This window comes from Coregonus clupeaformis, unplaced genomic scaffold, assembly GCF_020615455.1.
Source record: "Coregonus clupeaformis isolate EN_2021a unplaced genomic scaffold, ASM2061545v1 scaf0169, whole genome shotgun sequence".
In the NCBI taxonomy this organism is placed as follows: domain Eukaryota; kingdom Metazoa; phylum Chordata; class Actinopteri; order Salmoniformes; family Salmonidae; genus Coregonus; species Coregonus clupeaformis.
Genome location: NW_025533624.1, coordinates 504478 through 532263, shown reverse-complemented (window position 1 = coordinate 532263; position 27786 = coordinate 504478). Strand labels below are relative to the sequence as shown.

The window sequence follows — 27786 nt, the reverse complement described above, 5'->3', positions numbered from 1 at the left end:
ACAACAGTCATAGCCATCATGTGTGTGAGTCAGTTGTGAGGCCCAAAGCTCAAGTCCAACTCAGTGGACACACTTGTTCACCTTCTTATGACACTGATGACTGCCGTCGCTATGCTCAAGACCGCATCATGATGGAATACAAATTCAAATACAGCCGGGACCAAAAGTCTGCATGGGTTTCTGTGCCACACTACATTTTGACTAGAGGGGAGAGTGTGACCCAAAGGATGGAGGGAGAGAAGAAGTATGGAGAAAAGGAATGGGAGAAGTGCTCCTCACAGTGTGACAGACACTCTCTGATTGGGGAGTATGGAATGGGAGAAGTGCTCCTCACAGTGTGACAGGCACTCTCTGATTGGGGAGTATGGAATGGGAGAAGTGCTCCTCACAGTGTGACAGGCACTCTCTGATTGGTGAGTATGGAATGGGAGAAGTGCTCCTCACAGTGTGACAGGCACTCTCTGATTGGTGAGTATGGAATGGGAGAAGTGCTCCTCACAGTGTGACAGGCACTCTCTGATTGGTGAGTATGGAATGGGAGAAGTGCTCCTCACAGTGTGACAGGCACTCTCTGATTGGTGAGTATGGAATGGGAGAAGTGCTCCTCACAGTGTGACAGGCACTCTCTGATTGGTGAGTATGGAATGGGAGAAGTGCTCCTCACAGTGTGACAGGCACTCTCTGATTGGTGAGTATGGAATGGGAGAAGTGCTCCTCACAGTGTGACAGGCACTCTCTGATTGGTGAGTATGGAATGGGAGAAGTGCTCCTCACAGTGTGACAGGCACTCTCTGATTGGTGAGTATGGAATGGGAGAAGTGCTCCTCACAGTGTGACAGGCACTCTCTGATTGGTGAGTATGGAATGGGAGAAGTGCTCCTCACAGTGTGACAGGCACTCTCTGATTGGTGAGTATGGAATGGGAGAAGTGCTCCTCACAGTGTGACAGACACTCTCTGATTGGGGAGTATGGAATGGGAGAAGTGCTCCTCACAGTGTGACAGACACTCTCTGATTGGTGAGTATGGAATGGGAGAAGTGCTCCTCACAGTGTGACAGGCACTCTCTGATTGGGGAGTATGGAATGGGAGAAGTGCTCCTCACAGTGTGACAGGCACTGTCTGATTGGTGAGTATGGAATGGGAGAAGTGCTCCTCACAGTGTGACAGGCACTCTCTGATTGGTGAGTATGGAATGGGAGAAGTGCTCCTCACAGTGTGACAGGCACTCTCTGATTGGTGAGTATGGAATGGGAGAAGTGCTCCTCACAGTGTGACAGACACTCTCTGATTGGTGAGTATGGAATGGGAGAAGTGCTCCTCACAGTGTGACAGGCACTCTCTGATTGGTGAGTATGGAATGGGAGAAGTGCTCCTCACAGTGTGACAGGCACTCTCTGATTGCGGAGTATGGAATGGGAGAAGTGCTCCTCACAGTGTGACAGGCACTGTCTGATTGGTGAGTATGGAATGGGAGAAGTGCTCCTCACAGTGTGACAGGCACTCTCTGATTGGTGAGTATGGAATGGGAGAAGTGCTCCTCACAGTGTGACAGGCACTCTCTGATTGGGGAGTATGGAATGGGAGAAGTGCTCCTCACAGTGTGACAGGCACTCTCTGATTGGTGAGTATGGAATGGGAGAAGTGCTCCTCACAGTGTGACAGGCACTCTCTGATTGGTGAGTATGGAATGGGAGAAGTGCTCCTCACAGTGTGACAGGCACTCTCTGATTGGTGAGTATGGAATGGGAGAAGTGCTCCTCGTAGTGTGACAGGCACTCTCTGATTGGTGAGTATGGAATGGGAGAAGTGCTCCTCGCAGTGTGACAGGCACTCTCTGATTGGTGAGTATGGAATGGGAGAAGTGCTCCTCGCAGTGTGACAGGCACTCTCTGATTGGGGAGTATGGAATGGGAGAAGTGCTCCTCACAGTGTGACAGGCACTCTCTGATTGGGGAGTATGGAATGGGAGAAGTGCTCCTCACAGTGTGACAGGCACTCTCTGATTGGTGAGTATGGAATGGGAGAAGTGCTCCTCACAGTGTGACAGGCACTCTCTGATTGGTGAGTATGGAATGGGAGAAGTGCTCCTCACAGTGTGACAGGCACTCTCTGATTGGTGAGTATGGAATGGGAGAAGTGCTCCTCACAGTGTGACAGGCACTCTCTGATTGGTGAGTATGGAATGGGAGAAGTGCTCCTCACAGTGTGACAGGCACTCTCTGATTGGTGAGTATGGAATGGGAGAAGTGCTCCTCACAGTGTGACAGACACTCTCTGATTGGTGAGCATGGAATGGGAGAAGTGCTCCTCACAGTGTGACAGGATTATTATGTAGTTTATTATATTTCTATACATATTTTGATCACAGGAAAGGGGTAGCCTATGTTTCCATGTTACTACAAGGTAGATTCAATTGAATCCAACATTTTAATTATTGTGATTCATGGTGTAAGGTTAGATTACAGGTATGTATTGATTGGATTTCATTTTTCCCTCTCACTCTTTAGAGCATAGTGGACAGTGGATGATAGCCAGAGCAGTAGAGGCAGACAGTGAAGAAATAGTTCCCAAGCCGTACATGAGAGACCTAGTTATGTACGATGTATTCAACCAGCTAGATGAGGAGAGAGTGGGAAATCAGCTGGTTCTCTCCTCTCTCTCAAGGGCTCTCAATGAACTTAAGAAGGACAGGGCTTTTTGGAGGTCAATGAGAGAGGGGGACGATAAATTAATGAGGGAAAACAAGAGAATGAAAGGTGAGATGAAAAAGAAAAACATGAGGAACTTTAACAGTGCCAAAGAACAGAGGGCAGAGAGAAAGAGGGAAAGGAGGAGGGAGAGGAACTGTGATGTGACTAAATGGATGTCCTCCCTGTCCGGAATGGAAAGTTCCATTATAGGACTCCGTCCCAGGCCTCCGTCCCGGCCACTGCTCAGAGAACCAGTCTTAACCAGAACCAGCTTCAGCCGTACCGACGCCAGAAACATAGAGGTTAGGGAGATGATCCTGCAAAGGAGCCACATTGCCTACAAGATCAAGTGCCTGCAATGCCGGAAAGCGGCTGCTGAGGGGTTGACACTGACTGAGGGAGGTGGAGGGCCTGAGGCTATGGGTGACGGAGAGACAGTGATGGACATTACAGGGCAAAGTAAGAAAGCCTCAAAGGGCAAGGGGTCAAAGGGCAAAGAGAGTGGAGGAGGGGAAGGTAGTGAGTGGGCCAAATTAGGTCTGGAGGAAATTGCGGAGACAGATGACAGGAATAAAGAGAAGAAAACCAAAGTACGGACAGGACAGAGAAGTAAGGACAAGCGAAGAGAGGAAAGAGAGAGACAAAGATGTCGTAAGGAAACAGATTTGATCTCAGACGAATTAGCTAGAATGGACATAGAAAAAATAGATGGAGAGAAACAGGATGAGACTGTGAGCAAGATCTCTTGAGGAAAAGACTTCTAACAAAAATATGGTAGAAAACAGATGAAAGAAAAGACAAATAGAACAATTGTACTTACTGATGAGGGAGTGATGAGCAAAGCATCAGGGGAAAGAGAAGAAGAGGCTAGAGAGGAGAATGCTAAGACATTTCAAGAGAGCTTAAAAGTCCAGGGTGAGAGCATAACATTCATGTTAATGATAAGTTTGAAGTGTCATAACTGATGGTGATGTTGATATACATGTTTGTCCTGTTAGTGAATTATGAGTGAACTTAATTTTTTAAAAATACTTTCAGAGGTCAGAGATGGAGAGGAAGGTCCTACAGGAAGAAAGTTAGAGCATCAGGAAGCCAGAGAGAGTGTGGAGACACAAAACAGTGATGGATATGTACAATTGAGAGAGATTTGTAAAAGAAAGGAAGTGGAGGTAGAGGTTACAAAAATCAATACCTCCTGTGATGAAACGTCCATCATGGTTCTGGCGAGCCAAGCCCCTGGTAGGCCTATGACAGCCTCCCAAACTCCATTGAAGGGCAAAGGAAAGCAACAACGCAACCTTCCGTACAAGAGAAAGGAAGGACTTCAAGAAGAGATCAATTCAAAGGGTGAAGTGCTTGAGGGTGGAAGACAAGTTAACTTCCTTGAGTGCCAGGCACAGGAACAGAGAAGTCTGGGTGAGTTGGGCGAGGTTGCAGGCTTCTGGAGGAAGGAGAAAAAAGGCCACAAGGACAAAGACAGAGAGGGCAAGGAGGAGAAAGCCCGAGAGGGTCAGACATGGCAAAACCAGGGGGGAAATGGCAGGGATCCATGGAATGGAGAGACAGAGCGGGGTGGAGGTGGTAGGCGTAGAGGAGCTAGACAGAGGGGAAAACAGTTGCAGCTTTTTTCTAAGAAGCAAAGGCAAATACACAGCAACTGGAATGACCGCCATCCATCAGAGAGCAGCTGTGACTGGAGGAGCAGGGAGGAAGAAGGGCCTGAGAAACATGTTGAGAGTAGGATGGACAGGCAGAGAGGTGAGAGGCCTCCGAAGGGGGAGAAGAGCCATTACTCAGCTAAAGGGAAGAAATACATTGATGTGTGTTAAATAAATAAATAGTATTTCTGATGTCAGAAATTGGTTTATATAAGTTATTGAGAAGTACAGGCACATCAATGCATGGGGAGTTCAGAGACGCAGCCATGAAATTACAAGAGAACGATTAAAGAGTACACATGATTCAGACAACAGGAAATGCATTAATAGTAATATTATTAAGACAAAATATGTTATTGTATCCCTTTCTGCTAAGGGTGTGTGGGCGGGAAAACTATTTGATTAATTTCCATCTTCGCGCTTCAATATCCGGCAAAGTTGAACGGTGACGGTCATTTCCACCTCCTACAGTTTCTGTGTGGCCACAATCAAGACACCCGCTGTAAACAAACTTCTCTAACGGTTTAATTCCAGAAGAAGTACATTTGAACAAAAAGATATGCATATCAAAACAGGTGAGTTTTGGGTACTAGTAGCACATTACTTTGTAACATTCTACTTTGCAACGTTAGCAAAACGTTCTGAAATTAACACTCCGGGTACGGTGCGTTGGAGCCAGGGTGTTATGAAACTTTTATCTAACGTAACGTTAGCTAACCTCGCTAGCTAGCCAGGAAATTGTTTCTTGTTCAAATGCATACTTGAGGACTGTGACGTTAGATTGTATGGCCTTATTGCATAACTGTCTGCTCAATTGTACTATTTTCCTATTAATAAATGGCGTTTTGGCTTATTTTCTGGTTAGCTAACGTTAGCGAACTAGCTACTGTTAACGTTACAAACACGTTGCTTGTCTGTTTCTTAGCAGGCTAGCTAGTTAGCAAGTGGTTGGTTGGCTAGGCAATTCGATAAGGTTAATTACAGTTAGCTAGCTATTTGCTCATACAAAATACAACTTACAGGAAATGGTTAACTAGCTAGCTAGCTAGTTACAAGTAATTTAAGTGTCATTATCAAATTTGCCCTTGGATTTTTTTCTGGATTCAGCTTAATCAGTAGCTAGCTAGGCTAACCGTGGCGTGCATACTAACTCTGCGTAGCGATGTGGCTAGCTAGTTATCTAACCCCAAGCCCCAACAAAACTTAACACATTTTGATAGTTAGTTTTACCAATAAACCATAAAACGAATGCGTAGTTTAAAGGGATCCCATTTCTGATAATTTATATAATTATTTAAGAAAATACTAGGGGATTCTAACAATGTTCCTTTGCCTGTATATCTTAGGTACATGGGAGGCCAACACGGTGTGCGAGTCTGACACCCTGTGTGATCCTGCTGTCCTTGTGTCCTCCACCAACCCAGAGGCGCACATTGGCAACCGACGCCTATCACCTGGGTCTGGCAACTGCGGTGGAGGAGGTGGAGGCTGCCCAACTGGGGTTGCCCAGCAGCCCTGTCAGGCTTCTCCTCAGGCCCTCGAGGGCAACCTGAACGGACCCGCCCATGTACATGCCTTCACCTACCGTAGAGACAGAGATCGTAGAGGCCAGCACAAAGGCCGTGGCCCTCGCAGAGAGGGGCCCAGGGGGGCAGGGCGTGTAGCAGATAGGCCCCCAAAGCAGAGCCAGAAGGAGAGGTGGGTGGAGGACAGCCTGTCTCTACTCAAGCACCCAGCTGCTTTTCCAGTGCAGGACAGCCCTGCCAAGTTGCAGCCAACCATCAGCTATGCCTCAAAGGTGAAGTCAGGGGCTGTGGGTGGAGTGCTGGAGGAGGAGGAGGGCCGCCCAGCCATCGGTGTGCTGCTGCAGAACCAGTGGGGACTCAGTTTCATCAGTGAGGTCCTCCAAGCCACAGAGGGGTCAGTTCCCTGCCCTGCCCCCGTAGCACCACCTCAGCCCACATTTGGAGGTGAAACCGCTAACCCAACACAAGAGATGCATCACACAGTCCAGCCCAGTGGTGAAATCCCAGTTCCTGTCTCTACCTCAATCTCCATTGACCAGTACAGAGAGAAGGAAGCAAAGGTCAATGGGAAGCTGCATCTCACCTGTCGCCATCTAAAGGAGGCCATGCGCTATCACACAATAGGTAAGGGCTGATGTGGTTGAGACCTCAATAAAACATTAATGTATTATAAATGTTATTTTTCTGTTGCATCTGTCATAGAATTGTGGTCGATGTTATAAGCAATACGCATCATAGTATGAATCCTAACTATACCTTGTTCTTCTTGTTATTTATTTTTTTAGAATGGAATGTCACCTGCAATAAACAAAAAGAAGGTGAGATGTTCATCAGGAAGGTCCATTATTAGAATTTGGACTGGATTCTCCATTTAGCTGGGCATTAGAATCTCTGAAGCAGGGCTCATAATTTAAAGGATTTGAAGGTGTTTTCAGACCTCCTAAAGTAGTCTAATGTCAAGATGAAACCACATCCCATGACATCAGTGGTTTAAATTCAGTTTAGCTATATGCCTCCACCCCAAATTAATAGAAAATATGGTCACCCAATAAAACCAGGAAATTAAACTGTGCTTATCTTTTCCATTCATTTGGAATTGAGGCGTATAGCTGGATATACACAACCACTGTCATGGGACATGGTTTCATCTTTACATTACTTTCGAGGTCGGAAAAAAGACAAACTTTTATTTAATTTATGAAATGTCTCTTTAATGGTTTGATTTGTTAAATGTTGATACATTTTATTATCCCACCATGGGGGAATGTGTTTGGTCATGTGCTTGAAAGGTCGTAGAACATAGTATGTAAAAACACCCAATAATACAAGACCGTTTAAACACAGATAGAACAATGACAGATATTTCACCAGATATATAAATGTGAAGCATCCGCTTGGACTACTATGACTAATTTGTTCCAATTTGAAACGGCGAGCTGTGGTCTCTTGGTTTAGGTATACAAATATTTGGTTTAAACGCATAGAAGAATAAGTGCAGTGAAGGACACTGTAGTTTCTGTCTTTGCGAGGACAGTCATTGCATTTCAGGTTGTCTGTCTCAATTCCAAGGTATTTATTTATGTTGTCACTATCAACTGATTCCCCGTTGCTCTTCGTGGGGGGGGGGTAGTGCAGTTTTATTCATTTTTTAAATTATTTGCCATCCCCTTCATTTTTCTTAATGTTTATTTTTTAAGGATGTTGTCTGCGCACCTCTGGACGAATTTGGATGTTTTTCTGTCAAGACCTTCAGGGGAGGCTTGATCTGATTTTAAGGAATCCCACCAGCGGAGTGTCGTCCGCATATTTAAAGAATTCATGGGCTGGGTCAGAGGCTTGGCAATTGTTACTGTATAGTAGCTCAGTTGATAGAGCATGGCGTTTGCAACGCCAGGGTTGTGGGTTCGATTCCCACAGGGGGTATGAAAAAATAAAATAATGTATGCACTAACTGTAAGTCGCTCTGGATAAGAGCGTCTGCTAAATGACTAAAATGTAAATGTAAAATGTAGTGTACACAGTATCTGTGATTGTACGCAACCTTACAGGGCTCCTGTGTTAACCTTTCTAGATGAAGAGATGGCAGGGTTAAATCTCGCCTGACTACGGTTTACAAGGAAACTAATAATCCACTGAAGTTCACCAGCTTGTCAATAAGTAGATGGTGTTGAAAGCGCTACTGATATCAATGAACACACTTTTCACTAGGCTATTTGCATGCTCGAAAGTGTTTGTTGTTATTCAGCATGACCAGTAGGCACGGTAGGCAAATTGCTTTGGATCTAGGAGAGATCCTAGTAGTAACATAATTAGAAATTACTGCATCTTGTCTGCAAAAATAAAAGTAACAATATTTTATATCATGCACCCTGCTGGTTCTAAAGAAGGAAGGATACAACTAGAGATAGAGATATTTTTTAATCTAGTGGGTTTCCCTTTTCAGAAGTCCTTGCTGCAGCCCCAAAGGGCTAGATTGTATGAAAGGTTTAACAATGCTGCCTATCACTAAATGCTGTCTTTTATTTTCTGTTTCAGATCCCAATAAGGTAGTTTGGTATAAGAACTCCCTGGACCAGCCTGCCTAGCAACGCATGGACCTGTCTGCCACAACCCCCCCGCACACACACTCAGGTCGATGTCTTTACACAAAGCCACACTGAGACACTTTGGACTAACTCCTTGATGAGAGCCACAACTAGGGACTTTTCTAACGCCGTCAAAGGCCTGCCTTAATGAATTGGACCTGGAGTTCCTATCAGCTCAAAACGATTAGTTTTAATGTCGTATTGAGCTGCTCTTCTTTATTTTTAAACAATCTTAAGAGCTGTCATTTTATTGTGAGGAACTGCAGTTTTATCAGACATTTTTTTTCTGTTTTGTCCTCTGTTGTGTGAGTGATCCATCAAGCACTTTCTCATCCGTTGTGACCAATCCTTGTACGCCTACCCTACCAGACTTTTTAATTTTTTTTCCCACCATTTTGAAAATGTGTTGTACCTGCTTCCATTTCACCGTATTTGACATGGGACAGATGTGTAATTATGTCTCAAGTTTACAGGGGTGCAGACTGCACAATAAGAATGCACCCTTCCCCTGTATGATCCTAATGCTGTTTTTGTTTTTTTTGTACCCTGGTTGGGTGAATGTTACTCATGTATCGATATGATCACACTAGCTCAGTTTTTCTGATTTGAAAAAAATTATAATAATACACTGGAGGATAAGTGAACAGTATTGCATAATAAATACACTGGAGGATAAGTGAACAGTATTGCATAATAAAATTGAATGAACTTGACATGCCCTATGGTCTTACTGGTAATGCTCATACTTCGTTTCTTTTATCATATTTTCACATACAATACAAAACCCACAGCATTATTAGCTTTGTTAAAACGGACAAGTTTAAAATAATTAATTTACCTTTTTTGAAGTAAATTAAGGGCTCTATTCAATCCGTGTCCCCGAAGTTCAGCCTTATAGTATGATTGAAATGTAACGGTTATTTCCAACTGAGCTGACATGCAGCGTTTACGGTGAACGCAGTCTCCACTAATGCAAGAACATTGCCTTTCCGTTTCTATAGCGCTGAATTTCTGTGATACGGACTGAATAAAGCCCAAAAAGAATTGATTGTGATCCTTGGGGGACGACTTGATTGGTTAGATAAATGCTCAGTTGGCAAAGCATAGTGACATGTCAGTGGGCGGAGTTACAGGTGAGAAGATTTTTTAAAAAAAAGGCCTTGAGGGAGGTAGAGGTTGCCAGTTGGAATCTGTTGCGACTTTTGATTTCCAAATTTATCGAACATTCTAAACTAACTTTCTGCATGAACAGCTTTAAATATGTGAAAAAAAACAGTCATAGTGCCGTCACCTCTGCTTGTGCAGTGGACTAGGCACTGGAATAGGGACCAGAAGGTCACAAGTTCTAATCTTGCCGATCCCCTTTCTCAAAAAATTTTTATTTCAGCTTTCAGTGTAATGCTAATTTTTATTTAATGTATCGCCTCGAGTCAATGATGCCACCTGTCAATGATTTTAGAAGGGACGATTTAAATGGTTTGATAATCCAGATCTGTTTACAGTTGTAAGAAATCTAGCTACATTACAACGCATCACCGATTATTTCCAGAGGTGGTCTGGAAGATCTGATTACAATCACTTCTTTTAATTGTCTCCAAAAAATGTGGACAAGATCAGGACACATGTTAACACCAGGTATAAATGTGGCTATCTTGTAGACTAGGGGCTGGATTAAATCCATATCGAGGAAGATCCGCATTATAGATCGATTGAAATTTAAAGGCATAGTTCCCGCGTTCGCGGTAAATGCTATAATCCTAAATGACTATTATTTTAATGCGGATTGAATCCAGCGCTAGTGAAAGCCAAAACAAATCGAAATACAAAGGTGTTTTTACCAAATGCAATTTAGGGCTAGATTCAATCCGGACCGCAGAAGAGCTGAAATGTAAATGTAATTTCCCACAGCCGACATATGCAGCGTTTACCCTGAATGCAGTCTCTGCAAACACGGGAATATTGCCTTTCCATTTAAATCGCGCTATAGCGCAGATCTTCTGCGGTCCAGATTTAATCTAGGCCTAAAATCATAATGCGTGTGGCTAGAAACTGTTGTGTTGAGGGGTTCTCAACAATAGAAGTGAGGCATAGCATATTTCTACATTTTTTCCCTCCATCATGACACAATGCATACAATCCAGGTAAAGGGAGGGTGGGTGCAAGTTGCAGCCTGTTGGGTAATGAGCTGTCAATCTCTCCAGGTCACCTCCACTTCATCTGTTCTGTACCTGCCAATAACATAACGTTTCTCTTGTCACTGGATGACAGCACAATATGGTACAGAGAGGGAGACCTGTTGTCAAACATATCCAGTTAACATCTCAATACACTTTAGTAAAATAGACAAGAACTTCCTGTAACATTTTAGTTAACATTTGTATGTAAAGGGAATCACTGTACAATATAATATAATGAAAGGGAATCACTGTACTGTACAATAGAATATAATGAAAGGGAATCACTGTACAATATAATATAATGAAAGGGAATCACTGTACTGTACAATAGAATATAATGAAAGGGAATCACTGTACAATATAATATAATGAAAGGGAATCACTGTACTGTATAATATAATGAAAGGGAATCACTGTACTGTATAATATAATGAAAGGGAATCACTGTAATGTACAATAGAATATAATGAAAGGGAATCACTGTACTGTATAAAGGGAATCACACACCTGCATTACTAGCTGTTTGGGGTTTTAGGCTGGGTTTCTGTACAGCACTTCGAGATATTAGCTGATGTAAGAAGGGCTATATAAAATAAAATTGATTGATTGATATAATATAATGAAAGGGAATCACTGTACTGTATAATAGAATATACTGAAAGGGAATAATTTGAGTTGCACGTATAGTGGAATTACCTTTGAGTGATCCATGAGTCTGACAGCTCAGTCGTCTGACCGGACCGGAACATCTCCCAGCCAGCCTGTGCAATCATTGCTCCATTATCGATACAAAAGCTGTGACACAACCAAATAGAATATCACATTTTAATAACAGAAGGATGTACAAAGTTAAAGTACATTATTAAATGACCATCAACATAAGCCATTTTCCTTTTATTAGTTCATAAATAATAAAGTAAGCATTGATTGCCTGAGGTACACTTATCAGATCCCTTGTATTGAAATTGTCGTATGTAGACCCTTACCTCTCATCAGTAGCAAAGAGCTTCGCACCTCTCTCCTTGCACATGACCTCCATCATCTCCTGCAGACGCAGATTACCTACAGAGCAAAACCATCATCAGCATTCCTGAACGGTTGTGTTTGAATTGTGTCTGTCCATAATGAGTGGTAAGCCAGATTTATATGATATTACATCTTATTATTGTTATCATTATGTGTTTTAATGAATTACATTGGAAAGCCCACAACGGAGTACAGTTGACTTACAGCCAACGCCTCCAACGATGAGCACTTCCTGGGAGCTGCAGTGAGCCATGGCCCTCTCTGTGATCTCCACCAGCATGGAAAACAGGGTCTCCTACAGGACACACAAGTAGTGAACGGATCATTACACAGTGGTGTGCTCTGCCACCTCTCAGACAGTGAGTGATGCCACCATGTAGCCGGCATATTTATGAAGGGAAAGGGTGTTGCCGTGCCAATGCAGGAAACAGGCTGACAACAATGCACTGGAGCAGTTTATTGCTTTTGTTCTGACCTGTAGGGAGAAGCACAGGTCTTCTGCTGTACACTGATTATATTTCAACATCTTCCCAGCTGCTTCCTGAAAGAAAAGGGACACATTAACACATCATACATGCATCCCTTATTATAACCACAATCCATCTAACTATCACAAAAACCCTGTCTCTCCCCTACAATGCAATGCAACCAAATGCAATGCAACGCAACCCAATACAATACAACCCAACCCAATGCAACGCAACCCAATACAATACAACCCAATGCAATGCAACCCAATACAATGCAACGCAACCCAATACAATACAACCCAACCCAATACAATACAACCCAACCCAATGCAACCCAATGCAATGCAACGCAACCCAATACAATACAACCCAACCCAATGCAATGCAACCCAATACAATGCAACGCAACCCAATACAATACAACCCAATACAATACAACCCAACCCAATGCAATACAACCCAATACAATACAACCCAATCCAATGCAATGCAGAACTTTATTCCCACTTAGTGGCGCAGCATTTTACCTCGATATAGGATAAAATCCCAGAGAATGACACGTCCATCCCCTTCACTGTGTATGGAAGCTCCACATACTGTGTACCCCTGACAAAACAAACAGGAAATCAATGGTGTAAATATATACATTTGAAAACATCTACTGGTCGATAGCAATTCCAAAAAAACACATTTACTCACTTCTTGGCCATCTGCTCAATGTTATACCCAGGGCTGGGATCATTGGAAATCTGAGCACAAACAATTTTGATTCATGAGAATGGTAAGACAATTTATACAAGGTATAGTCAGAGTCCACAATAAATCTTAAAGAGGAGAAAAAATTATGTTGCTATCTCACTTTTAAATCAAGATGCATGAACAGAGGAGCAAATTGAAAATGATATTCAGCAAATTGAAAATGATATTCAGCAACTCTTATAAGACAATGGAAATGAACTACATGTTTCGCCATGTGGCCTTTATAGGAGCATTACTTAATCAGGTTAGTTTCAGTTTAGTCCCCTGTAGACCCATGCATAACTCACCTTTATCACCCTGGCAAACCTGTCCAGGCAGTTGCCCACTGCAATGTCGATGGTCTCACCAAATATCCTGTAGCGCCGCTCAGAGTATGCAATCACCTTCATGAGGAAACATTGCATTAGAGCACAACTAAACCCAGAAACCTCAGCTGAGAGGGGTGAGAGTGCTAACTAAGGGGAAACCCTAAGAACTCTCAAGTTGTGCGGGACATTCCAAGTCTGTCCTAGTAAGTATGTATGGGTGACTGACCTGTGTGTTACCCCCACTGACATAGAGCACAGTGGGGTTATTGGCTTGAGTGATGAGGCGGCCCATCTCAATGTGGCCAATACAGTGGTTGACACCCAGGAGAGGCTTCCCCCACAGCTGGGCGACTGTGCGCGCCACCAGAGCCACCGTCACCAAGGGGGCACCCATCCCTGGTCCTAGGGTAAATAATATAATGTTGGTGAAAACTGAATGGTACTGCAGGTCAGGAAAGGCCATTTCAGCTTTATAGGAATCAGTGACATTGGAGTTCCTGACCCTTTGTGTATGCCACGCAATCAATGTCAGCAGGCTTCAGCCCTGCCTCCTCCAGCGCCTCCTTCAGAACTGTTAGGATGACACTGCGGTGATGTCTGGCTGTCTCACTAGGCAGGAACCCTGGGATGGAAAGTCAGTCAGTTACTGCAACTACACACATTAGGATAAACATAAGATGTCAGTTGTCATTTGAGTTTAATTTGAATTCAACCAACTTGCCTTGACCAGGGGGTGTGGTATAGGTGCGTCTGGGGTTTGAGAGTACTTCCCCATCCCTCACAATGCCCACACCAATCTTGTTGGCACTGCCCTCAAATCCAATCACTACAGTCATGGCAGCTAGAAAGGTTGAGGGAGATGGAGAATGATATGGCTATGAACAAAATAAAAACGTGTGCACATTGAAAGAATGTCGTAAATGTCATACCTAGTGGTCTTGTGTGCATCTGAGAAAATAATGTTCAGAATGCGATGACATAGCTACAAATACCAGTTGCATACGTCCGTTCATACAAGAATAAACAGTGCAATGTCAACGACAAAAAGGTCCAAGTGTTATTTTATTTATTCTTCAAAAGCAACATGAAAAGTAGAACATAAGCACTAGAATACAGACACCAAAACAGTGCCATGTTTGGTTAAAACTATTAGAAGCATTAGTTAGCTAACACTTAGGTTGCACACCAGGTGGCGATCTAGATCTACCATCAATTATTCATTTCAAATGCCAAAAACTAAGGCCTATTAATTGCCAATTTCACGTGTGTTATAAACGGAAAAACATAATTTCAGATGAGAACGCAAAAAGTTGAATACGAACCTTTCAGTTGGTGAGTATTTCGGGTTTCAGACAGTACTCTAGGGAGTGAGGACCCATAACAAGAGGTCGTTTGATGATTTCCTTATAGAATTGTATCTTTCAAGGTATTGTAATAATAATAAAAAATTGGAAGCTAATTTTAGACATTTCAAGTTTGACGTAAACAAATATATAACATGCACAAAGAGCTGATAACTGGTGCGTTCACGGATTCAGAGGAAAATCACATCAGGCATAATATAGGACAGCCTAACCGCACATAAGTGTCTGTGTGACAATGTTCCTCAAAACCCACTGCTTTGTTGTGGAGGAGTGACTGACTGCGCGAGTGTGACACGGTTGAATCCTTTGTTGTGAAAAAGCAAAGTAAGAATACTTTGGGTTCTCTCTAGTTCAATTCTTAATTTGCAATTACAATTTGTAAATAAGTAGTAGTAGCAGCATTAGTTGCATTCATTTCCCCAATATATTCAGACTCGATCTTCATTCGTCATGGATTGAGCCATAGGCCGCACATAACGTTATTTGTCCTAGCTAACTAGTTTATTCTCCAAGATTCGGCCGTTTTTGCTCTCTTGTGGCAGTAGTTACAGAGTTGTTGAAGGGATATGTGATGCAGTAACGGAAACATAGTTATCACATATCTGGCGTACAAAGTAGTAGCTATTGTGGCAGTAGCAGATGAGCTAAGCTTAACTATTGTATTTGCTAAATTGGCTGCTATAAATAAAGCTAATAACTGGATCATGTTTTTTTTTTCCCCAGCGGCGGCGCGTGTGTACTTGTGTGTGCGTGTTTTCGGGGTGTGTGTGGTGTAAGAACGAGTGCAAGTATGTCGAAAAGAGCGAAGAAAAATGAGGAGGCTGGAGATGACGAAGAGAACGGAACAGGTGAGACGTGTAGTCAACTGATGTTTCCTGTGTTTCGCGATATGTCTCTTACAGTATGTCTAAAGTAGAACAAAATAAAAATGTCAAGATCATTGTCTGTTACGTCAGTCTCATTACCCCTCCTGTTTTCTCTCTCACCTTACAGCTCAGGCTGCCAAGAAAGGAAAGAAGGTAAAGGAACCAGAGGCCCCCATTCTGTACAGTGACCCTCCTGATAAGATGACCAGCAAAGATGGTCATGCTGCTAACATGAAAATCACCTCCTGGAATGTGGATGGGCTCAGAGCTTGGGTCAAGAAGAAGGGCCTTGATGTGAGTTTGGGAACCACAGAGTCCAAAGCTGCGTGAAGACTTGGCATTGAGCTATAGTGCCTAGAATTGTTAACTACATATGTGAAATAAGTCCACACACTATATGCATGATTTAAAAGTTGAGTGTGTTCTTCTATGAACTTCTATGAACTACCAGGGCGGCAGGTAGCTTAGTGGTTAAGAGCGTTGTACCAGTAACCGAAAGGTCGCTGGTTCTAATCCCCGAGCCGACTAGGTGGAAAATCTGTCGATGTGCCCTTGAGCAAGGCACTTAACCCTAATTGCTCCTGTAAGTCGCTCTGGATAAGAGCGTCTGCTAAATGACCAATTTATTTATTTATTTTAACTTCTGTTAAATACTATTGTCTGGTTCATTAAACTGGGTGGTGGCTTTCACCTTTTAAACACTGATAAAAGGCAGTGCACTGTGAAGGAGCTGACTGGTTATATTCCCTCTCCCTTGCCCAGTGGGTGCGCGACGAGGCCCCAGATGTGCTGTGCCTGCAGGAGACGAAGTGCGCTGAGAAATCCCTTCCTGATGATATTACCTCCATGCCCGAGTTCCCCCACAAGTACTGGGCTGGCTCCGATGAGAAGGAGGGCTATAGCGGGGTGGCTATGCTGTGCAAGACTGAGCCCCTCAAAGTTACCTATGGCATTGGTGAGTGAATGGCTGAACCTGGTTACTCTAGTTGGCTGTGAATTACTTACCTTTACCCATTAAGACTGTTCTCTCCAGGTGCCCTAGTTAACCTGCCTATCCCCAATCTGTCTAAAGGTAAAGAGGAGCATGACAAGGAGGGCCGTGTTATCACTGCTGAGTTCCCCACCTTCTTCCTGGTCACCGCCTACGTCCCCAACTCTGGCCGAGGCCTGGTGCGCCTGGACTATCGCAAGACCTGGGACGTGGACTTCAAGGCCTACCTGAGCGACCTGGACAAGCGCAAGCCCCTGGTGCTGTGTGGCGATCTGAACGTGGCCCATGAGGAGATCGACCTGAAGAACTCCAAAGGCAACAAAAAAAACGCAGGCTTCACAGCAGAGGAGCGCGAGGGGTTCAGCCAGCTGTTGGCCGCAGGCTTCACTGACAGCTTCCGCAAGCTGTACCCCGAGCAGGCCAATGCATACACCTTCTGGACCTACATGATGAACTCTCGGTCTAAGAACGTGGGCTGGCGGCTGGACTACTTTGTGCTGTCCTCTGCTCTACTGCCAGGCCTTTGTGATAGCAAGATCCGCAACCAAGCTATGGGCAGTGACCACTGCCCCATCACTCTACATGTGGTTGTGTAGATCAGTCTGGCCAATGTGCTGGCCATGCATTGTTTTCTCATGTTAAATGATGTGACCTAGGTGACTGACCTCCCATTGAAGTCATGGCATTCCTAACTACTGTAACTAATCTGTATGCCGGTGTGCACACTCAACATGAGTGAATCATCAGAACCTGGAAACACATTTCTACTGAAACTGGGATTCCCAAATTAGTTTACTTTCACCTCAATCTTCAATTGTATAAACTAGTTACAATTGTCCTGTCACCCATTTGAAGCGATTATTCAACACTGTCCTTTACTTTCCCACCCACACAGTGTACTCCGAAGAGACATCTGGTAACAAAATGCATAATCCCTGAATGTCCTATTTGAGGCACTGTTCTTTAAATGCGAAACTGATGTTGGTGCTAAATAACTGCTAGTCTGTCATTGAAACATTGCTCCTTTGAAGGGAATGTGAGTCCTATTTCTTACATTGTTATTATATATAATGGTAATGAAGTTATTACCGTTGAGTGAATATTGATACATTAAATCATGGTACAGATTTTGCATGCAAACATTCAGACCCAGAGTGAGGGCCAGTATTAAGATGGTCATTGTCAAATGGTGCAACCTCTGTTGCAAAGCTGACATGAGACCAATTATCAGTGGTATCTCACCCTTTACTGCCAACTTCTGGAGCAAAGTTTCTAAGACATGCCTGTGTTGTAGAAAATAAAATCCCAAACCATAGCTTGAGTTTATAGATGGTAAATGCACCCATGCATCTAATAAAGTTTAGTTTTAAGTATGCTTGCGTTTCCCTTTTTTTTTTATTAGGCTTTTAAGTTTAGGTTTATTACAAAAGATAGTAACAATTTGTATACTTTTAAACAGTCTTTTCAATGAAAACTCATTTGGGCTACAATCCTATGAAAATACAATGCACATATGAAATGCATTTTAGCAGAAGATAAGGATACGAGGCACAATTATTTAAGTACTTCTACATTGTTATAATCAACCAAAAACAAAACAGTCCGGGATTCATTGCGGCCAGCGCTCTACAGTTTTAATCCAGGCCAAAGTTTGTGTCACATGACTGATTGAACTCACAGAAGAGCTGTACAGTGAGGTAAAAAGGTATTTGATCCCCTGCTGATTTTGTACGTTTGCCCACTGACAAAGACATGATCAGTCTATAATTTTAATGGTAGGTTTATTTGAACAGTGAGCGACAGAATAACAACAACAAAAATCCAGAACAATTCATGTCAAAATTGTTATAAATGTATTTGCATTTTAATGAGGGAAATAAGTATTTGACATGACTTAGTACTTTGTGGCAAAACCCTTGTTGGCAATCACAGAGGTCAGACGTTTCTTGTAGTTGGCCACCAGGTTTGCAAACATCTCAGGAGGGATTTTGTCCCACTCCTCTTTGCAGATCTTCTCCAAGTCATTAAGGTTTCGAGGCTGACGTTTGGCAACTCGAACCTTCAGCTTCCTCCACAGATTTTCTATGGGATTAAGATCTGGAGACTGGCTAGGCCACTCCAGGACCTTAATGTGCTTCTTCTCGAGCTACTCCTTTGTTGCCTTGGCTGTGTGTTTTGGGTCATTGTCATGCTGGAATACCCATCCACGACCCGTTTTCAATGCCCTGGCTGAGGAAAGGAGGTTCTCACCCAAGATTTGACGGTACATGGCCCCGTCCATCGTCCCTTTGATGCAGTGAAGTTGTCCTGTCCCCTTAGCAGAAAAACACCCCCAAAGCATAATGTTTCCACCTCCATGATTGACGGTGGGGATGGTGTTCTTGGGGTCATAGTAGCATTCCTCCAAACATGGCGAGTTGAGTTGATGCCAAAGACCTCCATTTTGGTCTCATCTGACCACAACACTTTCACCCAGTTCTCCTCTGAATCATTCAGATGTTCATTGGCAAACTTCAGACGACCCTGTATATGTGCTTTCTTGAGCAGGGGGACCTTGCGGGCGCTGCAGGATTTCAGTCCTTCAGTCCTTCATGGCGTAGTGTGTTACAAATTGTTTTCTTGGTGACTATGGTCCCAGCTGCCTTGAAATCATTGACAAGATCCTTCCGTGTAGTTCTGGGCTGATTCCTCACCGTTCTCATGATCATTGCAACTCCACGAGGTAAGATCTTGCATGGAGCCCCAGGCCGAGGGAGATTGACAGTTCTTTTGTGTTTCTTCCATTTGCGAATAATCGCACAAACTGTTGTCACCTTCTCACCAAGCTGCTTGGCGATGGTCTTGTAGCCCATTCCAGCCTTGTGTAGGTCTACAATCTTGTCCCTGACATCCTTGGAGAGCTCTTTGGTCTTGGCCATGGTGGAGAGTTTGGAATCTGATTGATTGATTGCTTCTGTGGACAGGTGTCTTTTATACAGGTAACAAACTGAGATTAGGAGCACTCCCTTTAAGAGTGTGCTCCTAATCTCAGCTCGTTACCTGTATAAAAGACACCTGGGAGCCAGAAATCTTTCTGATTGAGAGGGGGTCAAATACTTATTTCCCTCATTAAAATGCAAATCAATTTATAACATTTTTGACATGCGTTTTTCTGGATTTTTTTGTTGTTATTCTGTCTCTCACTGTTCAAATAAACCTACCATTACAATTAGACTGATCATTTCTTTGTCAGTGGGCAAACGTACAAAATCAGCAGGGGATCAAATACTTTTTTCCCCCTCACTGTATGTGCTGTAGCTCAGTTGGTAGAGCATGGCGCTTGCAACGCCAGGGTTGTGGGTTCGATTCCCACGGGGGGCCAGTATGAAAATGTATGCACTCACTAACTGTAAGTCCCTCTGGATAAGAGCATCTGCTAAATGACTAAAAATGTTTTAAAAATGTGCTTTGAGATGAGTAACAATGACAGTATTTCTATGATCATTTCAGCTGAGGAAGCTGTAAAGAATTCAAATGCATTTCATGAATCCTTAGATTAGGAATTATGATCACGAATTATGATCACTAACCTACTGAACAAAAATGCAAAGTGTTGGTCCCATGTTTCAAGAGCTGAAATAAAAGATCCCCGAATTGTTTCATACTCACAAAAAGCTTATTTCTCTTAATTTTGTGCACAAATTTGTTTACAGCTCTGTTAGTGAGCATTTCTCCTTTGCCAAGATAATCTATCCACCTGACAGGTATGGCATATCAAGAAGCAGATTAAACAGCATGATCATTACACAGGTGCAACTTGTGCTGGGGACAATAAAGGCCACTCTAAACTGTGCAGTTTTGTCACACAACACAATGCCACAGATGTCTCAAGTTGAGGGAGTGTGCAATTGGCATGCTGACTGCAGGAATGTCAACCAGAGCTGTTGGCAGAGAATTTAATGTTCATTTCTCTACCATAAGCCAATGTCATTTTAGAGAATTTGGCAGTACATCCAACCGACCTCACAACCACAAACCATGTGTAACCACACCAGCCCAGGACCTCCACATCCGGCTTTTTCACCTGCGAGATTGTCTGAGACCAGCGACACAGACGGCTGATGAAACTGAGGAGTATTTCTGTCAGTAATAAAGCCTTTTTGTAGGAAAAACTCATTCTGACTGGCTGGGCCTGGCTCCCCAGTAGTTGGGCCTGGCCCCCAAGTGGGTGGGCCTTTGCCCTTCCAAGCCCACCCATGGCTGCGCCCCTGCCCATTCATGTAAAATCTATAGATTACAGCCTAATGAATTTATTTCAATTGACTGTTTTCCTTACATGAACTGTAGTCACTAAAATCGTTGAAATTGTTGCGTTTATATTTTTGTTCAGTATATATATTTTAACCCTCGTGGTTGCCTACACAGTGGATAGCTGACTCACCATTACATTCTACCAAATCATTTTACTTAAGTCTGGACAGAGACACAAACATGCCTCAGCAAATCTTAGTGGCATGAGTCTGCTGGTGCACCTTGAGGTGATATGACTGTTTGAACCCTTTCCCACACTCTGAACACAGGTAGGGTTTCTCTCCTGTGTGGGTTCTCAGGTGTCTCTTTAGACGGTTGGCGCTGAGAAAGCTCTTGTCACAATGGGTGCAGGAGTAAGGCCGTACCCCTGTGTGGTAGCGCAGGTGAATGGTCAGGTAGCAGGACTGGGTGAATTGCTTCCCACAGTGAGAGCACTGGAAAGGCTTGTGGCCTGTGTGGAAGCGCTCATGCTTCAGAAGCTCCGCGTGGGAGAAGAACCCTTTGCCACAGTCGGCGCACAGGAACGGTCTCTCCCCCGAGTGGGTTAGCTCGTGTCTGGTCAGTGTGGCCTTGTACACAAAGGTCTTATCGCACTGGGAGCAGCTGAACACGTTCTCCCTGGTGTGGCAGCGCTCGTGTTTCTTCATGTTCCTCTCCCTCTTGAAGCTCTTCCCGCAGAATGAGCACATGAAAGGCATTTCTTCGGAGTGGATCTTCATGTGACTCAACAGCCCTCCCTTGTAGAGGAAACCCTTCCCACACTGCTTGCACTGGTGTGGCCTCTCTTTCAGGTGGGTGCGCTGGTGCGCGGTCAGAGCAGCCTTGTAGGCAAAGGTCTTGCCACAGCTGCAGACGTGCAACCTCTCCTCTTGGTGTGTGAGCAGGTGCCTGTTAAGGTACGTACTACTGCTGAATCCCAAGTCACACCTGGTGCATTTGTAAGACAGCTCAGCCTCGGTGGCGTTCGCCGTGTGAGTCCGGAGGTGTCTCACTAGTGCAGACTTCCAGGAGAACCTCCTGTCGCATTCAGAACACCGATACACACCGTTCTCCATGTGGTTCTTCCTGTGCTCTGTGTATGCTGACAAGGACTTGAAGTTCTGCCCACAGATCAGACAGTCATGCTTACACCCATCCTTGTGTGTCTGTTTGTGCCTCTCCAGTGACTGCTTGAAGGAGAAGCGCCGTCCGCACTGAGGGCACACGTATGGGCGCTCGCCGGTGTGGACGCGCCGATGGTATTTCAGTAAGGACTGAAACTTGTAGCTGCTGTTACAGTCTGGGCAATCATAGTGTCCAGCTTGGCCTGTTAGGTGCGGAGCGGACTGAGAGTCTTCCTGCACTTCCCCCGAGTGGTCCGTCTCAATGTGCTGCTGGACGGACGCCTCATCTGAGTGGACGAATGAGCATTCAGGACATGAGAACGCACACCATCCTGAAGGAGCAACAAAGTAGAAGTGAAAACCTGATGGATTCAGTTAGGGCAGGATACAAACTATTATTTAAGCAATGTATGTAACAATAAAATAATACATGTGGGTAACCACTCAACAGACCAAACAATTACACACTTGTGCAAAACTAATAAGGTAATACATGCACCTGTATCTCCTTCCTTTGTTGAGACCACTGGTGAGCCATAGGAGTGTTCCTCACTGTTGAAGATAAACAAGAAGGTAGAGGGCAATTCCACGGTAACAGAGTGACACAAGAGACTCAGATTTTTCACTTTAAAATGTCAAACAAAAAACAATGATTGCAAAGTTAAACAAACCAACTCTATGCACAAAAATACATTTATTGAAGAACAGTGCGGAGTGACACTGAGACTGATTTTTCACTTAAAAATGTATGTCAAACAAAAACCAAAGTTTGGTAACAGAATCACAGTTTGTGCTGTTCGTGCCGTCATTCTGTTACCAAACTTTGGTTTTTGTTTGACATACATTTTAAAGTGAAAAATCAATGTCTCAGTGTCACTCTGTTACCATGTAATTGCCCTCCTGGAGCATTAATAACATGTGATGACAGTTAACTTACATCTTATTTTTCACTTAAAATACAAAACATGTTATTTAACCTTAAACTGTCTGCATCCATCTACTTTACCTCTTAAAAGGCAATGGTGTGAAACCCTGGGGGTTCATCAAGCTTCCACCCGTCCTCCTCTTTGGGGTGGCAACCTTTCCCTTGAGCTTCTGCAGGTTCACCATCTGCACCTTCAAGGTCGGTCTCGTTTTCCTACCACTGGTACGGACCTTGACAAGTGTTACGACCTTGTCCAGAAGTCCAGGCACCAACACAGCAGGCTCAGATGAAGTGGATTGACTAGACTGACCATCTCCTTCCTGTTGATTGTGACCCTCTCCTTCCTGTGGATTGTGAGGGGATTTCCCTCCATCCTCAGGGGTTTCAACAGCCACCTCTCTTACAATCTCTTCAATCCCTATATCCTCTTTCTCCGACTTTAGGCTTTTTGTAAGTTCCTGGGTTTTGACCCCAGCGCCCTCTGTATGAGCCTTCAGGTGTCTCACCATGGCCGACGCCCAGCTGAACTTCCTGTGGCACTGTGAGCACTGGTAAGCACCTTGCTCCATATGACTCTTCTTGTGCTCTGTGCGGGCTGACAAGGACTGAAAGGTCTCCCCACAGATCAAGCAGTCGTAAACGCGCCCGTCCTTATGCGTCTGTTTGTGCCTGTCCAGAGACTGCCTGAAGGAGAAACACCGACCACACAGATGGCACACATATGGGCGCTCTCCTGTATGGATGACCTGATGGGCTATTAGTGCAGAGGCAAACTTGAAGCTCTTCTCACAGACTGAGCAGATGTGGGGCCCAGAGGATGTTTGGTGTTGGGAGGATGCTGGGTCATCCTCGGCTTCGTCTAGATGCGAGTCGCTCTCCAAGCCCCCCTCACCATGGTCCTCCATCACCCTCTCCTCTTCCTCCACTTCTTCAGCGGACGTTTCTTCTTCCTTGTCCTCCATGGTCTGCCCTTCATCATCGTTCCCATTCCTCACCTCCTCCACCTCCTCCTGACACAAACCCAATTCAACCTCTGCGTAACCGGTCAGAGTTACAATTTCCACCTGGAGGTCATCCACCGAAAGCACTGGGCTAGTGTCTTCCACAAACTCCTGCGAGGGTTCTGACTGGTTGTCACAGGTGGTCTGCTCAGTGCTGATCACTGTTCTACTGTGGGGAGGGATGGAGAGAGAGGACAGGATGCAGTCGCCCATGGCGCAGGGGGGTACTGTTCAACGAGAGGATGCTCCAATTAAAGTCAATCCATTTGGATGAATGCCATGTGCAGTTTCTTGTGTTTTAAAATATGATGCATACATTTGCTACGTGTCACCCACCATGTTGCTCCAAATGTCCACAACGTTTATGGTGCTGGAGCAGACTCTTCAGATCCGCTGGATGAGATACAACATGGGCACAATCATCCAAGACTGAGGGGGCAGTACCGAGCCATGCCATTGTCTGGGGGATAGATAAAATAATAGATATGTATCTACTGAATATTACACTTCGCATGGTTCCCTACACAGTTTAATTAACCTGGTATTGTGCAATTAGTATTATTATTAAACAGTAGGTGTTTTCACCACAATGTGAATAGAAGGTATTATTTTCCTCACCTGTGCAAGGTCAGGAGTTGGTAACAGCTGGACCAATCTGGACAGGAACTCCCACAGTAGAGTCTGCAGCTCGATGTCATATTGTTGTCCATACTCCACTGGGAATATCTCCTGAGGGACACAGATGAGGAAGAAAACCACTCCACTTTATTTCATTGACAGGTAAATGCAATGCAAAACACTACTTCATTGACCTGTAAATCCAATGCAAGAGGAGGTGTTCTGTGCAGTCTCACTGTGAAAAAATACTCTCTCTCATCAGGGTCTTTAAGCAGGGTCTGGACCAGCTCCAGAAAATGAGTCTCTGATGACTCCACCTCTGTGTCACTTACCTGTAGGATACATCAAATAAGGATACATCAAATAAGGACACATTTGTCCACCATATAGTTTATCTGTAGCAGTGCATTTAACTCCACAGTTCTTCCAGTCTACTCTTCCTGGAAGAAGGTATTCATTGAAGATCAACTTACATCATTACTGTAGGGGGTAAGTGGTTGAATCATGTACAGGTGGGTTAAGATGACCTGAGGTTCTACTGGATGCTCACCGCGACACAACTCCAGAATGTGCTGCAATAACACACACCCCATGCACCGTTATTCATTGAGTGATATATAGTTATAATATGCCAGACTGTTACCATAGTTAGCCCCATGGCTTTTCAGTCTGAAAAATGTCGCCCTAAAAAAAAAAGACGCAATAGTCTCTACAAGCCAGAATGTTGAATACAATTATATTTACACTTCCTTTACCGGTTGTCCGTGCTGTTGGTCCTTTTGGCGGTAGGAAATGGAGCTCAAATGTCCACGGTTTGTATTTTCTATCTCCTGACGCATTGCACAATTTGTAAACAATAGATGAACGTAACCTAATGTTTTCCACCGAAGCAGGTCCCCTCGCAATCAGCTGGAAGTGCTTGCAATTTACTGCAAATTTAAAATTGTCAACGTTTGGTCTGTGGTTCCGTAACGCTTGTCCATTGTTTACATATTGTGCAAGTGTTTACGTCGCATGCGAATTGCATTAGTATTGGAAACATATACAGACCAGAGCACTGAAAGTCGGGCTAATAACACTTCCCTGTGGATATTTTGTCTCAGATTACCTCTGACATAAGGATAAAATCAGCAGACAACAGGTAAAGTATGTCCAAATGAAGTTTATTCAACATTCTGACTTGTAATGGGACTGTTTTGAAATTATTGTGCCTTCACGTTAGAGACGAGACTAAATCTTCCATGCTTGGATTCTAAAAGGGATCCGAATACATCAGGCCTCTATCTATGCCTTTACGCTCACTCATTAGGGTTGTAACACTCACCCTTGCGCGCAATCCCAAAATAAGTTGGGCCCTGTGCCTATAGATCAGCAGCTCAGGGACCATCTCAGTCACCAGGGAGACAAACTCTGCCAGCATTGCATAATTCATGACATCTCGCTGTTGCACCACCTGCCATATGGATGCTGACATAAGCTGAAGGGGTGGAACCAAGAGGCGGAGGGAGAGGAGAGGGAGACCTAAAACAGCATGGAAAAATGAATAATAAAGGTGCAAGTTAGCCAGAACGTCAAACACATACACTGTATATACAAAAGTATTTGGACATGAGTGGATTCGGCTATTTCAGCCACACCCGTTGCTGACAGGTGTATAAAATCGAGCACACAGCCATGCAATCTCTATAGACAAACATTGGCAGTAGAATGGCCTTACTGATGAGCTCAGTGACTTTCAACCTGGCACGGTTATGGGATGCCACCTTTCCAACAAGTCAGTTCGTCAAAATGTTTGCCCTGCTAGAGATGCCCCAGTCAACTGTAAGTGCTCTTATTGTAAAGTGGAAACGTTTAGGAGTGGTAGGCCACACAAGCTCACAGAAAGGGACGGCCGAGTTCTGAAGCGCGTAAAAATCGTCTGTCCTCGGTTGCAACACTCACTACCGAGTTCCAGACTGCCTCTGGAAGCAACGTCAGCACAATAACTGTTCGTCTAAAGTCACCATGCGCAATGCCAAGCGTCGGCTGGAGTGGTGTAAAGCTTGCCGCCATTGGACTATGGAGCAGTGGAAACGCGTTCTCTGGAGTGATGAATGACGCATGCCAGGAGAACTATATCTGCCCCAATGCATAATGCCAACTGTAAAGTTTGGTGAAGGAGGAATAATGGTCTGGGGCTGTTTTTCATGGTTCGGGCTAGGCCCCTTAGTTCCAGTGAAGGAAATCTTAACACTACAGCAAACAATGACATTCAAGACGATTCTGTGCTTCCAACTTTGTGGCAACAGTTTGGGGAAGGCCCTTTCCTGTTTCAGCATGACAATGCCCCATGCACAAAACGAGATCCATGCAGAAATGGTTTGTCGAGATCGGTGTGGAAGAACTTGACTGGCCTGCACAGAGCCCTGACCTCAACCCCATCGAACACCTTTGGGATGAATTGGAATGCTGACTGTGAGCCAGGCCTAATCGCCCAACATCAGTGCACGACCTCACTAATGCTCTTGTGGCTGAATGGAAGCAAGTCCCTGCAGCAATTTTTCAACATCTAGTGGAAAGCCTTAACAGAAGAGTGGAGGCTGTTATAGCAGCAAAGGGGGGGACCAACTCCATATTAATGCCCATGATTTTGTCACGAGACGTTCTACGAGCAGGTGTCCACATACTTTTGGTCATATAGTTTATCTTCATTGGCTTGGAAAGAGTATTTCAAAAGAACATTGAAAACGATTTTGAAATCAATCTGCAACATAGCTAGTGCATTATCTTAAACTGTTAAATAACGTTTCACAACAGTATTGTGTAATTGAATGTAGCTTAACCATCTAAAGTATGGGTACTGGGGCATATTCAGTGGAGCAAATATTAAATGTTGGAGAAATATACGAATACTGCTGGTCTCCGTTCTGTGGACTTTTTGACTGCAAACAAGCTGTGAACATAGCTCTAAATAACTCAAGTAGCAAAAATAGTATATTCAGCGGCTGGCATATTTGCATGGTCATTTATTAGAAATAGCCTACCTGCATTGTCCGCTGGCGAAATTTCCGAGTCCATTTTGTAGCGTGGGCCAAATCCTGACCGTTGTTGCAAAAGAGGATTCCGTTAGACGACGGGATTTAATGCATCGGTTGCTTCCTGAACGCGACAGACTGTAGCAAATAATGTTGTGTACAATAAGTTTGCTTTGTCTACGAATGTTTCACTAATTTGATTGTATATGAGTTAGTAATATGCTTGTAGCCAAGAAGGAAAAGCAAGCAATCCGGAAGTGATTACCTCGCGTCACAACGGGACCTGTCATCGGAAATGCAGCAGATAGTTCATCACCAAGGAATTATTAAATCCGCATCCAACAGATTTTATGCCTAAAGCAATTGTTTTCACTACATGGGCCTCTTCCTGCCCCCCCCCTCATTTTAATTAC

General features: G+C 44.1%; 5 protein-coding genes across 8 annotated transcripts; 3 read left to right on the top strand and 2 right to left on the bottom strand.

Moving 5' to 3' along the window:
• The first annotated feature begins 2425 nt into the window (after positions 1 to 2425).
• LOC121555857 lies at positions 2426 to 4667 on the top strand. Of its 2 annotated transcripts, none has more exons than XM_041869710.1 (2): positions 2426 to 3607; positions 3731 to 4667. In XM_041869710.1, exons 1-2 carry the CDS (start codon positions 3478 to 3480, stop codon positions 4519 to 4521), a joined length of 921 nt encoding a protein of 306 aa, XP_041725644.1. In that variant the 5' UTR covers positions 2426 to 3477; the 3' UTR covers positions 4522 to 4667. Both variants share the same exon structure in this region, with proteins under 2 accessions (XP_041725644.1, XP_041725653.1).
• Positions 4668 to 4781: 114 nt separating this feature from the next.
• LOC121551305 lies at positions 4782 to 8493 on the top strand. The gene is made up of 4 exons (XM_041863885.1): positions 4782 to 4925; positions 5697 to 6500; positions 6662 to 6694; positions 8412 to 8493. The coding sequence occupies exons 1-4, from the start codon at positions 4910 to 4912 to the stop codon at positions 8459 to 8461; spliced, it is 903 nt and encodes a 300-aa protein (XP_041719819.1). The 5' UTR covers positions 4782 to 4909; the 3' UTR covers positions 8462 to 8493.
• A 649-nt stretch (positions 8494 to 9142) lies between these two features.
• On the bottom strand, positions 9143 to 14617 carry LOC121551279 (probable tRNA N6-adenosine threonylcarbamoyltransferase). 2 transcript variants are annotated; one of them, XM_041863846.1, is made up of 12 exons: positions 14524 to 14617; positions 13923 to 14042; positions 13704 to 13823; positions 13428 to 13603; positions 13181 to 13276; positions 12834 to 12883; positions 12662 to 12740; positions 12140 to 12205; positions 11869 to 11959; positions 11625 to 11700; positions 11335 to 11433; positions 9143 to 10689 (listed from the first exon to the last, which is right to left on the bottom strand). In XM_041863846.1, exons 2-12 carry the CDS (start codon positions 14035 to 14037, stop codon positions 10650 to 10652), a joined length of 1008 nt encoding a protein of 335 aa, XP_041719780.1. In that variant the 5' UTR covers positions 14038 to 14042; positions 14524 to 14617; the 3' UTR covers positions 9143 to 10649. The 2 variants fall into 2 exon arrangements, with proteins under 2 accessions (XP_041719780.1, XP_041719789.1); XM_041863855.1 differs by having other exon boundaries at positions 13923 to 14076; positions 14524 to 14555.
• Positions 14618 to 14782: 165 nt separating this feature from the next.
• LOC121551290 (DNA-(apurinic or apyrimidinic site) endonuclease) lies at positions 14783 to 17797 on the top strand. Of its 2 annotated transcripts, none has more exons than XM_041863866.1 (5): positions 14783 to 14889; positions 15289 to 15413; positions 15559 to 15725; positions 16194 to 16386; positions 16504 to 17797. In XM_041863866.1, exons 2-5 carry the CDS (start codon positions 15356 to 15358, stop codon positions 17016 to 17018), a joined length of 933 nt encoding a protein of 310 aa, XP_041719800.1. In that variant the 5' UTR covers positions 14783 to 14889; positions 15289 to 15355; the 3' UTR covers positions 17019 to 17797. The 2 variants fall into 2 exon arrangements, with proteins under 2 accessions (XP_041719800.1, XP_041719808.1); XM_041863874.1 differs by having other exon boundaries at positions 14790 to 14889; positions 15343 to 15413.
• Positions 17798 to 20735: 2938 nt separating this feature from the next.
• Positions 20736 to 27688, bottom strand: LOC121551248 (zinc finger protein 135). The gene is made up of 9 exons (XM_041863818.2): positions 27383 to 27688; positions 25684 to 25880; positions 24833 to 24931; positions 24596 to 24691; positions 24360 to 24470; positions 24078 to 24201; positions 22822 to 23968; positions 22315 to 22367; positions 20736 to 22147 (listed from the first exon to the last, which is right to left on the bottom strand). The coding sequence occupies exons 1-9, from the start codon at positions 27414 to 27416 to the stop codon at positions 20898 to 20900; spliced, it is 3111 nt and encodes a 1036-aa protein (XP_041719752.1). The 5' UTR covers positions 27417 to 27688; the 3' UTR covers positions 20736 to 20897.
• Between the last annotated feature and the right edge of the window lie 98 nt (positions 27689 to 27786).

Bases quoted from the DNA above. Each gene is read 5' to 3' on its own strand.
- LOC121555857 (XM_041869710.1), top strand. From the start codon at position 3,478: ATGAAAGAAAAGACAAATAGAACAATTGTACTTACTGATGAGGGAGTG. The intron at 3,608-3,730 runs GTGAGAGCATAA...AAATACTTTCAG, and splicing joins AGAGAGCTTAAAAGTCCAGG to AGGTCAGAGATGGAGAGGAA.
- LOC121551305 (XM_041863885.1), top strand. The intron at 6,501-6,661 runs GTAAGGGCTGAT...TTATTTTTTTAG, and splicing joins CATGCGCTATCACACAATAG to AATGGAATGTCACCTGCAAT. The intron at 6,695-8,411 runs GTGAGATGTTCA...TTTCTGTTTCAG, and splicing joins CTGCAATAAACAAAAAGAAG to ATCCCAATAAGGTAGTTTGG.
- LOC121551279 (XM_041863846.1), bottom strand. From the start codon at position 14,037: ATGACTGTAGTGATTGGATTTGAGGGCAGTGCCAACAAGATTGGTGTG. The intron at 13,824-13,922 runs GCAAGTTGGTTG...TTTCCATCCCAG, and splicing joins TACCACACCCCCTGGTCAAG to GGTTCCTGCCTAGTGAGACA. The intron at 11,701-11,868 runs GTAAGTCAACTG...TTTGCTCTGTAG, and splicing joins CATCGTTGGAGGCGTTGGCT to GTAATCTGCGTCTGCAGGAG.
- LOC121551290 (XM_041863866.1), top strand. From the start codon at position 15,356: ATGTCGAAAAGAGCGAAGAAAAATGAGGAGGCTGGAGATGACGAAGAG. The intron at 15,414-15,558 runs GTGAGACGTGTA...CTCACCTTACAG, and splicing joins TGACGAAGAGAACGGAACAG to CTCAGGCTGCCAAGAAAGGA. The intron at 15,726-16,193 runs GTGAGTTTGGGA...TCCCTTGCCCAG, and splicing joins TCAAGAAGAAGGGCCTTGAT to TGGGTGCGCGACGAGGCCCC.
- LOC121551248 (XM_041863818.2), bottom strand. From the start codon at position 27,416: ATGGACTCGGAAATTTCGCCAGCGGACAATGCAG. The intron at 24,202-24,359 runs GTGAGGAAAATA...TCTATCCCCCAG, and splicing joins CAACTCCTGACCTTGCACAG to ACAATGGCATGGCTCGGTAC. The intron at 23,969-24,077 runs GTGGGTGACACG...CTCGTTGAACAG, and splicing joins TGGACATTTGGAGCAACATG to TACCCCCCTGCGCCATGGGC.